This window comes from Sinocyclocheilus grahami, unplaced genomic scaffold (genome assembly GCF_001515645.1).
Source record: "Sinocyclocheilus grahami isolate Dianchi unplaced genomic scaffold, SAMN03320097.WGS_v1.1 scaffold638.1, whole genome shotgun sequence".
Classification (NCBI taxonomy): domain Eukaryota; kingdom Metazoa; phylum Chordata; class Actinopteri; order Cypriniformes; family Cyprinidae; genus Sinocyclocheilus; species Sinocyclocheilus grahami.
This window is the reverse complement of record NW_015505817.1, coordinates 273,801-286,875: the sequence shown is the minus strand read 5'-3', so window position 1 is coordinate 286,875 and position 13,075 is coordinate 273,801. Positions and strand designations below refer to the sequence as shown.

At 40.3% G+C, this 13,075-nt stretch overlaps 2 protein-coding genes across 2 annotated transcripts in view; both read right to left on the bottom strand.

The window, feature by feature from the left end:
- Positions 1–89: 89 nt before the first annotated feature.
- On the bottom strand, positions 90–4,148 carry LOC107558263 (nuclear factor interleukin-3-regulated protein). The gene is made up of 2 exons (XM_016241895.1): positions 3,918–4,148; positions 90–1,887 (listed from the first exon to the last, which is right to left on the bottom strand). Exon 2 carries the CDS (start codon positions 1,763–1,765, stop codon positions 359–361), a length of 1,407 nt encoding a protein of 468 aa, XP_016097381.1. The 5' UTR covers positions 1,766–1,887; positions 3,918–4,148; the 3' UTR covers positions 90–358.
- LOC107558248 (tyrosine-protein kinase transmembrane receptor ROR2-like) overlaps positions 1,839–13,075 on the bottom strand; it is a 95,184-nt gene continuing 83,947 nt past the window's right edge. Inside the window, exons 5-11 of the mRNA XM_016241878.1 lie at positions 11,014–11,135; positions 8,770–9,072; positions 8,242–8,499; positions 7,941–8,146; positions 6,806–6,973; positions 5,358–6,226; positions 1,839–1,887 (exon numbers count right to left, since the gene is read on the bottom strand). Of these exons, the coding sequence (XP_016097364.1) occupies positions 1,839–1,887; positions 5,358–6,226; positions 6,806–6,973; positions 7,941–8,146; positions 8,242–8,499; positions 8,770–9,072; positions 11,014–11,135 (1,975 nt within the window). The remainder of the gene's footprint in view (positions 1,888–5,357; positions 6,227–6,805; positions 6,974–7,940; positions 8,147–8,241; positions 8,500–8,769; positions 9,073–11,013; positions 11,136–13,075) is intronic.

Genomic DNA, 13,075 nt, shown 5'->3' with positions numbered 1-13,075 from the left:
AGTTAATATTCAAGAGTTAATATTCTTGTAAAATTTTGGATACAATTTATATACTTTGCTAAATAAGGAAGATGGAAAAGACTCAAGTATTTCAGTGCTTGCATTTATTGTAAACAAAAGAGAACATACAATGTACAATACATTTTGAGAAGTTAACATCAACAGTAGCCCAATTTTTGGGCTTCAAATGGAGTCATCAAGAAGACACGCCAAACTACAACAGTAAGTGCACAAAACACCATTCTTCTCAATGAAGAGCAGCTCTTTGACACCATAACAACCGCACAGTGCAGTAGCGAACACAGTGGAAAACAGGCATTGTGCAAATAGAGGGAACTTAGTTTCAGAAACGTCTTTTTCATAATGAGTCAATTTCAGTAGTGCTTTTCGTGGACTCAATAACAGACCCCTGCTGTTTTGTAATCAGTCTTTTCAAGGAGGCCACTTCTGCCGACAGATCAGCAATGCCCTGTTTCAAGTACAAGTTCTCAGATTCGGAGCTAGCATACGAGTCGTTTTTAAGGTCGGCGATGAGTTTGTTAGGCATAGCTCTCGGTGAGTCTGGACAGTGCCGTTTTTTGCAGTTAGTTGGTTCCTCCTGGTGATCTTTGTGCCATTCCTTCGCCTGCTGACTCCAGTCCTGAACATCGGTCATCTGGAAGGACATCGGGCTCAAAGATGACTGAATGTACTCGGGTGTAACGTACTGACTCATTTGGTAGCATCTACTTGCAGACATGTCAATGGGAAAGGAGGACTTGCCAGATGATTCATAGTCGGGATCAATAGCCTCCACTTTGATCTGGATGGCCCGGGCTTTGATCCTCAACTTGTGGGGCAAAGCTGAGGCACTGACATCTGGCACTTTGAGGGTCGACACAATCACACTCTGTGAATCGGCCCTGGGTGGAACCGGACCCTTCGGGACCTGCTGTTCATCCTCTCCATCTGAGGACTTGCTTATGGCCCCATCATCACCGTCAGATGTTCGTGGAGAATTGCTAGATGATCTGGCGATTTGCAAGAACGGCGACGGCTGGGAGTAGCTCCCAGGGAAATGGCTACTAAGGTAGTTCCTGTACAGTTCATATGGAATTGCCCTGTCTTTGGCGTATCTGCCGGTTTCCAGGGGTTCTTGTTTGATGCTGTCAGGGGTTCGGGATATATTTATAAGTGGGCTCCCCTGGGTGACCATACTTGAGTCGGATCCATCGGACAAGGCGCTGTGAGGTGAGTGCTTGATGACTGATATGTGGCTGCTGGTTAAACGTGCTGGCTCGAGCTCACTTGGGTAGGAACCATTGGTGGCACTGGGTGTGATAAAGTCCTGGTAGAGTGCAGCAGTGGAACTGGAAATTTTCTGCACCTCCTGAGCATAGACTGCTGAGCTCACTAAGCCAAACCTGAGTTTAAGCGACAGAAGCTCGGCTTTCAGCGATGCGTTCTCTTCCCCGAGGGCCATGAGCTTGTTCTCCAGAACCATATCATTGAGTCGGCGCTTTTCTCGTGAACGTTTGGCTGCCTCATTGTTCTTGCGCCTCCTTTCCCAATATAAGTTGTCTTTCTTCTCGTTCGGTATGAACTCGCGTTTTCTGCGACAGTTGGTGGACTTGTTCTTAAAGGGCATGGTGGACAGCTCGTGGTTAATCATGTCCCTGTCTGTCCCTGGCAAAGCCACCGCCAGCACCAAGGCATCCTCTCCACCGAAGGGCCCAGTGCATGAGGGCTCCTTCTTAATGGCTTGCATATTACACAATGTGGTCATCAAGACTGCATAAGCTCATTAGTTGACTCTGGTTTTAAGTAGACATCTCATTGTAGACCGAGTGCTATAGAAGTCATGTGTCCTCTTTTGTGAAGTCAGTTCCAGAGAATTTTGTAATGGATCTGGTGAGATAAAAACAGAGACACATTAGACACTTCAATCAAAAAAGTGCCCCCATATTTTGATCTGGTTATGCATATAACTAAAGAGCTGCATTATCGTTCACAAAGGATAGAAGACATTTGCAAGTTTTGTTTCCTACAATTGGTTGTATGTAAATATCCAACACATCCAGCAATCTTTTTGTTTTCTGGCTTATAACGTATCTCATTACTGTGTGAGAAACCGCTGTAAATGTGTTGGAATGAATTGCCAACTATTTCAGATTTCAGATGTTTTTGCAAACCCATTTGACCAATTACATCAGAGTGATTCATTCGCGGTCTGTAGTTCTGATCATAAACAGCTGATAGAAAACACACTGGACGTGATTGCTGAAAAGCCTGAAATATTATCATCGGGGGAAATAATTTTTAGGGAAGAGAGAAAAATAGCAGTGTGCACAGTGTTTCTATTTTTAAAAAGACGGGACAGGAAATATAAAAAGTTTTACATCGTGATGTCACGCAAGTCGAAACATGACTATTAAAACGTACTGTAATCTTCAAATTATGCTCTGCCTCATTATGTCACCATTTTTGAGGCGGGTCGCATGCTCAAAGTAATGCAACAGCTCACGCTTTCAAACGCATAATGTAATATTATTTGGTCGTGATTACATTCAAATCTGGCAACCCTTTCGAAGAAGTAGGGTATTAGTTCACAACGTTGCAGAAGACCTGACAATGACCTTTAACGTGCAGATCAAACAGCTGGAATGACCTCATCTAAACTTGGCTGTGGCCATAAACTTAAGTTTTCCGTAGTAACTCAGGAGTGCGCTCGATCATAACACTATAACAGATTGTAAACACAGTCTTGAATTTAGGCTCCAGTACAGGCGCAGACTAAAGCGCAGGGAACAAAGGAATGCCAGCAGCCAGCATCACACGTGGCTGAACAGAGACAAATGAATCAATAAAAGGGCGCTAGAAAATGTGACTGAGACATCTCGCAACTCGATAAACAATGAAAGGGCTTGTATTATTTCTGCTATAATGGTTCATAGCAACACATTATTTTTTCATAACACTCATGCGTGAGTGTTATGGTTTTGGGATTCAACCATGGCTGCGTCTCCAAGGAATAATAAAAAGATGGCTACAACAAAGTTGGCTGGCTTGAAGTGATAATTTTACACTTAAATCGCGTTTAAAATGCTACCTCCAGTGCAAAGGCGTATATACACACACCATACCCTTGCTGTGTTGTTATTTGACAGGCCTTTAATAATGCATTCACCCCATCCCGACACAGACACTCATGACAGTCTGATCTGTGCGCGTGAAACATTCACCTTAGCGATAAATTAAAGATATCGTTTTTTACAGATGGTCAGAATAAATAACAGCTATCGCTGCGCATTAAACAGCCGCTCGTTTCTGATGTCGTGCCGTTGCAGTCTTTATGTCAGAATTGTCCCAGCTTCCGTTATTGTGCAAGGACTGTAAGATGATCAGTCACTGTTACACAATAAATGCACGGAGAGAAACTGACATTCTTGTACGTAACATTTAGCCTACTATTAAAGCAACTGCAAAATTCAGTACGAATGTAACACGTTAAAACCACAGATCTAGCTATAATATCATTTAATGTTAAATTATATTAAATTGCATAAGGTTTAAATGTATGATGCATTGACCCGAGAGCCTGATACACCCACCCGCAACGAATAGTGGGTCACTGTGCCACCCCGTCTCCCAATGCCCCTATTATGTTTTGATTTTCAAAAATATCATAGTAATGTGCTGTACAAAAATATGGCACTGTATAATTCCATAAGCGTTTAGGTTAAACACTAAAACGTGTCTGCACTGATATGATGTTGTGCGAAAAATAAGTATGGAGCACATATTGAAAATAGACCACGTTGAAAGTTGCCTTACTGTATTAATCCGTTATAGCCCATATACCGGCTACCGGTTGAAACACCCCAAACGAGCCCTATCCGTTTCATGTAAGCCTCACGGTAAAAGAAGAAAGCATTTACCTCTTATAAGTAAAGGTCCAAGTAGATGGATGTCCGGGATAAATAATGCATATAAAAACATTCAAAGCGCACAGAAGTGTTTCATCAGCAGTAATAAAAGCCCATCTGGAAATAATACTTGTTTCTCCTATGCGTTCTCCTGCCGGAGTGCCTCATGGATCTGTGTTAGTAGGTCACTACAGAAGTGCATTGGCAGCGTCCATTGACTGGCACATCTCGCGACCAATCCAAATACAGCATCTTCTGATTTGTGCCAATGAATCGCTCGCCTTTAATAGCAGTCTGTTTGACATAAGCAATAACGACTCCATCAGAATGAACAGTAGGCTAGTATACAGAGTGGGGAGTCCTATAGTTCAGTTGAAGAAAACCTTGTCGGCGACCTTTAAAAAGTGTATTTTTATAGCCTACTAAAAATGCTTACAGTGAAACTTTCTGAATGCGTTTTGTATGGCCACCAGATCTAGAATATCCAGAATGTTTAACTAGGACTATACCGTGTTCATTATTATTTTGTTGTTATCAGGCTATTGATATTGTAGGTAGTAGCAGAACTAAAATCATTAAAATAACTGCCGTGATCTTAATATAGAAATGAATAAAGCCCAATTATATAGCGATTATTCTAACCATTAACCGTATAATTTTAATTACTTCAAATTTGGATGACGTGTATGCAGCTGTTACCAAAATATCAGACACAGCTTCTGTTTGAAAGAAATTAAGCCACCTAGTGGCATTCAAAGAAACAGGGAACAGTTTACAGCAGAAGGGCTCCTTTTCAAAGACTTACATAAACGGCGTTATGCATTATTACCTCGTTTAAAGGACACAATCACACTAGTGTTACATCAGTTACATCCAACAACTAAAACTAGTTTGAGTATACGGTATATGCGTGTTATGAAATTGTCAACATGTAACGTGTAGCTAATTTATAGCTGTCTAAAGGTCGATATGATATAACAGGTGTGGATGTGATGTAACCTAAAACTAAAAGAGTTGCACAACGTGGCGCCCAAGATGACCTACATTAAATAAGACGTGTATGAGTGCGCCATCCAGTGGAAAAAGCAGCAGGTTTCAATTGCGCTGACATTCGTTCAAGTGCACATTTAGAAATAACCGAACAATATTATACCAAGCAGCATCGAGTTTTCCTTTATATTTCATATGGATTTTGAAAGTAAGATGCATACGTTTAGATGTTGATCATGCAGTCAAGAAAAACGTTCAATGCATAACACATAAAAAGCACTCACTTGTGCAGAAACAATACCTTTTATTTAGGAGGTATTACAACTACAGATTCACAGTGCAAGGTAAGTGATTTTTTACTTAAATGTGAGCAATTAAACAAATGCAATAAAAATGACAAGCATGAACGCCTTGTCTGCCTCTCTTGGTTTCCATTATGATGGAAAGTTTGTGGACGCAAACCTTGCGATACCGGCTTTGTAGCGCAGTTTGTGCGGCAGCAGAACGGACTGCGCGGTCGCTTGTTGTTGGCAAGTTCGTTCCTCTGCATTTGTTTGCGTTTCACCCCCGATCGGTGCAGGCTGCCGCGCGTAATTCTGCGCCGCATCAGAAGGCGATGTTTTGGAAATATAACCGCGCGACAGGTTGGCCAATGCGTTTCTGTCCTCCGGCAGCTCGTGCGTCGTTTGAGCCGAGTCGTTTCCATTCGCAAAATCTCTATTCCTCACATACGCTCGGCTGGTGCATGCATTGGTTCCATGACTGTACCTGCCCACTGGATGAGAGCCATCCAATAAACTGATGCGCGGGGATTTCGTAGTATTATTATTATCGGCAGAGTTTTTCAGCAAAGGGTATGATGCCGAATCCAAAACCGAGCGAAAAAGATTTGTTTCAGGACATACTGTTCCGCAACAACCAGAAAATGGGCAAAGAGGCAGACTGCGCAGTGGGAACACAGTTGTAGGAACGGCAAAACTGCGCGGATAACAGCCATTTGGCAGTCCAAGAGGGAACCCAGAAGCAGCAGGCATCGGGTTACTTTGAGCCGTGCTGTGATGCTGGACTGCAGAGAGCGCAGCCTTTAATTTGTCATTCTCTCGTTGAAGCTCGACGGCGCGCGACTCCAGAAGATGTCCCTCCATCCTCTTGCGCTGGCGAGACCTCTTCGCAGCTTCGTTATTACGAGTTCGTTTGAGCCAGTAATTACCGTCTTTCTGCTCATCAGGCGTAAACTGTCTTTTCCGTCGCGTCCCACTGTTTGCACGGAGGCTGGGCGCCGCGTGAAACTGGCATGCATTCCGTAAACTGCTGATGCGAGCCAGTTCATCCTGCGTGGAGCAACAAGCACCTGTTGACATCTCAGCAGGCAAACGCGTATTACTGCAGAAGTAGCAGTTCTGTATGCAAGTGTGTGTAAATTATTTGCAGTTTGTCTGGCAAAAGTGAAGAATATATCAGTTATTACTTTGGTCCCGCCTTTCTTGGGAAATAAGAACACCTACTTTACAGTCATTGGTTAACATGAACCAGCACACACCACTCACTCAGTTACTTAATCTTTTACTAAGTACATATAATGAGTCATATAAAATACACGATTGTGCTATTTTAATTACAATATCATAGCAAAATGCTTTTCCAATGTCTAGATTGTAGCTTTGACTGTATACAAGTTGAGGAAACCCCACAAGTAATATCATATTATCTATTACTTTATTGGATTCTCCACGTGACTGGATGAACAAAATATATGGTTAATGTTTGTTAATAACATCTGGGAAGAAAGCAAGTTTCCGGTTGGTATGAATTTAAAGTAATACTACAGGCTAAACAAAATAAGACAAAGAACATTACAAACCAGTTACAAATCTTCAAGAGAATCAATGGCATAAATTACAAATCTTTACAACAGAAAGACCCTCGTCCTTGTCTTTGACCGTCTTTATAGCCACCACCTGGGTCTGTTCACCTGGAGCCGTACCGTAGAGGTGACCTTTGTAGACTTTTCCGAAACGGTCCTCTCCAAGCTCTTCCATGAACCGAACTGCAGACAGGTTGAGTTCTCGTAGCTTCGCCTAGGAATTAAAGACAATAAACCATCATCAAGTCTGCTTGTGCTCAATGGAAGAGGCGAAATGTGCAGTTATGGATCGGATATAATGACAAAACCTAACTGGCATTGGCTCACTAATCATGATACATCAAGGTTCATTTGAACCTGGAAGAGATTAATGACTTCTAAAAATGCAGAGTTCTTAGTAAGGGAACCAAACATTGTATTTAAAGTATTACACAACATTTAAAATTTTTTTTTTTTTAAGAGATACAACATTTAAAAAGAGTTGTAGCTTTTGCACTTGGGTACATTTGGAACTGAGGTTTTACATGATGTTATGCAGCCTTTTTTTTTTTTACATTAATGAGTTACATTTTTCTCAAAAACGGTTTAGTAAAATGTATTTAGCCTCATTCCCATATCTCACACACACGTTTAGGACTGGATTTTGTTGCTAAACATGGATATGGCCACCTATTGATGAACCACTGCAGAAAGAAAAATATGAAAGTTTTTATAGATGAAATGAATGAATAAAATGATTATTTTCTTTGAAAACATTTAAAGAGTAATATTGATGTTGTGTTAAAAAAATTAATAATTTGGACTATATTTGAGCAGTCATAACTTGTAAGTACAAACAAATTAATTATTGAATACATGACATTGTTTTAATTCATTGAATTAATATTGCAAACTCAGATTATATATTCTCATCAATTTCATACAGATTTTGTTTTTGTAATTTCTCAATGTTTTCATTAATAAAAACGATCATGTAGTAATAACATGGTAATAAATGTAGTAATAACATGATAAAACTACTATGCAAAACTTAAACTATTATAATTTAAAATATTAAGTCATTACCAATTTATCATCTTATGTTCAGTTGGGTCCAATTTGACCTGTGAATGCAAAAATTGCATGCAGATTTTGATTGCAACTTCAATTAACCTTCAAAGGCAGAAATTATAGAAGATTACCTGATGCTTGTGCTGGTTAAGTAGAGGCAGCTCCATTTCTTGACTCGGTGAGGCTGTGAGTTGGCGGCGAGTGGGGGTGTCAGCAGACTCTTTCTGTTTGTTGCGGCACATGCAGATCAAGAAGAATAAGCAGGCAATAACAAGAGGGGTGGCTATACTGGGGATTAAGATGTACAGTATCTCTTTTTTCATTTTCTCCGGAGGCTCTGGGGGAAAAAAATGAAAAAGAAAATTTAGAACAACAAAAACCACAAAGTAGTTATTTTCCTGCCCATGAGGGTCATAAAGATAATCTACTCACTGCAGGGCTGAATGTCACAGACGTCCACTCTAACATTAGGGTCCAAAGTGAAACACCAAGGGCTCTCCATTTGCCCTCCGGGGTTCCTGCAGAAATTGTGGCCTCCTCTGAGCTCAGGGTACTCAACAGGCGTCAGATGATGACTGTGTGGATACGGTGCGCTCCACGGCTGACACTGGTAGCCTGATTTAGTGACACTGACCGTGCCTTTGTAGTTGGCGCCACTTCCGTTGTAACAGCTGTGATTTGGGGGTGAATCTTTAACAAGGATTGAAAATTAGAAAGCGTTTTCTCTCAAACCATGAAATAAAAATCAGAGTAACTGAAATATTCATTTGTGTGTTATAGACAATTTATATATCAAGAAATTTTAGATGCACCACAAGAGGGCCCCCTCTCGCTTTAATTGCTCATTGAGGGTGCTTAGGAGCCAATTAAATTGGATTTCATGCTTATTAAACCCTCCCTCGAGTCTTCCTTGGCTCTTAACCCCATTTTATGGTTTCGAGTTCAGTCAAGTCAACCTACACTGCGGTGGCAGGCCGATGCGAATGCAGCTGGCAGCTTCTGGCGAGCCGGGGTGGGGAAGCAGGTTGCATGCGGGCAGCTCGAGTTGCATGAGGATGAGAGGGTTGGAGCGTGCGATGGTGTACTCTGCATTGCACAAGTCGTTCTCCAGAGCCTCGCACTCGTCGCGGCAGAGCTGGCGCCGCCATGGACCTCTGGTGCCCTCCTCGCACAACGGGAAGACGTAATAGCAGAAGGACGGGATGGCAAATTCAGAGCACTGGTCTGATAGCTGGGTCGAGGTGCCAATCATCGTGAAGGCCGCTGGAGAACAACACAATGAAAATTAATGAGAACAGCAGAATGTAAGGTGTGTGTCTATGATCATGACGCACTACACTCTTTAAATTAAAGGGTCTTTACAGGCATTGTGGGTTCCATGAAGAACCTTTAACATTCAAGGAAACTTTTCAATGCACAAAAGTTCTTTATAGTGAACAAATAGTTCTTTTAATTATTTTGAATGTTGTTTAAATGTTTTTCACACTATAATTGCTATTTTAAGAAAAGGTTGTTTGGGGAATCCAAAATGGTTCTTCTATGGCATAGGGCCACAGCTCTGCACAGTTTAGCTCCAACCCTAATCACACTTGATCCAGCTAATCAGTGTCTTCAGGATCACTAGAAACTTCCAAGCAGGTGTGATTTGGAGCTAAACTCTGCAGCGCTGTGGCCCTCCAGGAATTGAGTTTGAGACCACTGTTCTACGCCAGCACTCTGAAAATGCCCTTTTTGGAACCATGTGTACCTGGAATAATTCAAATGTTTTAAATGTTTTTGAAAAAGAAGTCTTTTAAACTCACCAAGGCTGTATTTACTTGATAAAAAGAACAGCGAAATATGAATAAGTAATATTGTAATATATTATTACAATGTAAAATAACTGTTAAAATATTCTAAAATGTAATTTATTCCTGTGATGCGCAGTTGTATTTTCAGCATCATTACTCCAGTCTTCAGTGTCACATGATCTTCAGAAATCAGTATAATATGCTGATTTGGTGTTTCATATTTCATATCATAAATACTGAAAATAGTTTTTGCTGCATCTTTTTGTTGTTGATGTTAAAAAATAAATGAATACATTTATTCAGCATTAAATTGATCAAAAGTAACCGTAAGGACATTTTAAATGTATTCTTTTGAACTTTCTATTAAATTAAAGAATCCTGAATAAAAATCTTAAGCAGCAAAAACGGTTTTCAACATTGATAATAGGAAGAACCATTATTAATACTGATGTGATTATTATGAATGCTTTCTGAAGTATCATGTGACACTGAAGACTTGAGTAATGATGCTGAAAATTCAGCCTTACCATCAAAGGAATAAATTACATTTGAAGATCTATTCAAATAGAAAACAATTCTGTCAATCGATTAAACAAATACACATTTTTCTGTAATTAACCACAATTAATAACATTCATATATTGATAGTCATAATTTCACACTGAATCTCCAAATTAATGTAGAAACAAATATAAAGATGATATTTTAAATGCATAAAAGCGGCATCTATTAAATGCACTTTTCCTTCAGTTTCAGCCATTAATTACAGTTATTCATAATTACAACAAACATTTAATAGGCTTTGAAAATACAACTTCTTCCAAACTTGACCAAGCGGCAGCCTTCTGCTCTCTCTCTCGTGAAGCCAGCACGGAAGTGACTTAAACTGTAATTCATCGACTGGCCGCTAGAGGCGGGCTGCAAGAGAGTCAGTGCCTTAGACTCCCCATGTTAAAATGCCCAACTTTACAGCAGGAAAAAACATGTTTACAGTCTGGTACAAAAAGCGGTTTTGGTCTATATAGCTAATTTTGTCCTTCATGACAACTGTGAGGAGGGTGAATGTTTTTATAACTCATCCGTTTAAATTATATTAAGCCTTAAAGTTCTGCATAATTAAGGGCGTGGCCACTTGAGTGACAGGTGGATTGCCGCTGCGGTCACCACCGTCGAGCTAGGTGGGCGTGGTTTCAGCAGCCAGCTCCCGCCTCTTTGCCCATTTTCGATTATCCGGGAGTGACGCGCTGCCAAGATGGCGATGGCCGGCTCCGCCTACTTTGAGCTTCAAAAACGCTCTTCAGAAACCTACGGGTGACGTCACAGACACTAAGTCCATGTTTTTATACAGTCTATGCTTTTGACCTATAGTGTTTATGTGCTGATAAACTGTGCTTGTGTTCCCAGCAGCGCTCACCAGTGATGCGGTTTTCACTTTCTCCCTGCATCTGCAGAGACTCCACGTAGATACTCCTGTTCCCTATGAAGCGAGCGCACGCGATGCCACGGTACGGCTGGCAGAAGCCCTTCTCGTGCGTTCTGAGAAAAGACAATGACAGACAGTGATGAACAAGATGATAACTTTCCTGAAAGACACACAGAGCTGATATTAAGTGAGTCAACTTGCCTAAAGTGGTACACTGTACAGTCAGTCCCACAAAGGACAACAATTTGGAATTTCTAACATCAAACACCGCATATCACAATGCGTTTATGACCTTTCACTGCTAATTTTGTATTATTATTTATATTTAGCTTATGCCATCATTTGAACTTAATCGTTTTTCAAGGATGTGAGTCGTGTAGGATTATTGCCATCTAGACTGGCCAATTTGTAAGCTTTCTAATGCTAATGTTAAAAGAATATCCAGCTGGCTTCAGCAAAGAGACCACATTAATGAACGTTAAGGGAGTCTCCATGCATCTCGTGACCTCTTATTCACAAAGTCGTGAAATCTAGGTGCTCGCATTGAGCCAAAGCGATTCAGAAGTGTATTCACTGCGGACCGTTTGAGTGTTATGATTGGAGCACTTCTGAAGAGCTTTCGATGGTTGTTTATTATGCTACCTTTGGGGCTTTGCTGTTTCTCTCGTCATAATCTGAATGTGAAGTGACCAAAATCACCAGTATTTGCTGCTCAGGATATCCATCTCTGCTGTTTATGCCGTTACCAACTGGATAAAAGTGGTCTATTCTGGCCAAACACAAATAGCTTTATGTGATGACTCGGGAACTGGCTGGAGTTGGATTCTGGAGGCTTCTTTTTTTTCTCGTCTCCACAACAGACACATTTGTTTTAGTCTCACAATGAACTGTCAACTCACAACAGCAGAGATTTCCAGAGCTAAAACACGATACGGAGTCAGGCTCTGATCCAAAGAGAGTCTCCTGTCTCCCTTCTAAGGCAGCGTCCCAACCAAAATCAAACCTTGTAAGTGATGCATTTGGAACAAATGCAAACTCTGGTGGTTAAAACTAAGAGCATGACGCTAGCAAGAAACTCTAAACATAAAAATACACAGTACACACAAATACTGGCCAAAATATTCCTTTACATTTAATCATTTAGCAGATGCTGTTATCCAAAGCGACTTACAAATATGTAAGTGAAATATTCACAAACACTCATTTAAAGTTATTTCTAGCCGTTCAAACGGCTTTACTCTCTATAATTTGATATGAAATGAGTTGTAAGCACCACCTACTGTTCAAAAGTTAGTGTAGATAGGATTTTCTAATGTATTTGAAAGAAGTTGCTAATGTTCACCAGAGCTGCATTTATTTGATCAAAAATACAGTATATTCTGAATTATTACTACAATTTAAAATAACTGTTTTCTATGTTAGTTTTTTCTGTGATGGAAAGCTGAATTTGCAGCATCATTACTGCAGTCTTCAGTGTCACATGATTTTCAGAAATCAGTATAATATGCTGATTTGCTTAATATTTTTGTGGAAACTGTTGACAGTTTTTTTTCAGGATTCTTTGATTAAAAAGCTCTACAGAACAAATGAATTATGTATGTAAAGTGTATGTATATGCAATGTAAAAGTCCTTACAGTCAGTCTTTATCAGTTTAACACATCAGTGTTGGATAAAAGTGTGTCTTAAAAAACAAAGAAAGAAAAAAATGCTACCCTCCACAAACTCGATTTTGTGTGTATAATCAATATTTTTCAATACATCTTTTCTCACAAGCTCAATGAAATGTGCGAAGGATACATCAAAGCTAGGGGTGTAACGATACACTTATTCGTACCGAAAACTTTCGGTTTGGTGCGCATGTGTAGACTTAATTTCTCTAGCGAACTAACGAGCTGTGGACACTGATGACATGCCCGAGGTAAATGAAATGCTAAGCAACATTTTGTTTGACGTCTTTCCACGGTTGAAACACTGAGCGATTACATGAGGCATGAGATGTTCATTCATGTTTATTTCACGTTAAAACTTGCAGTAAAGAGGAAGCGTTGATCC

Excerpts from the sequence above, each read along its gene's own strand:
- LOC107558263 (XM_016241895.1), bottom strand. The coding sequence starts at position 1,765 with ATGACCACATTGTGTAATATGCAAGCCATTAAGAAGGAGCCCTCATGC.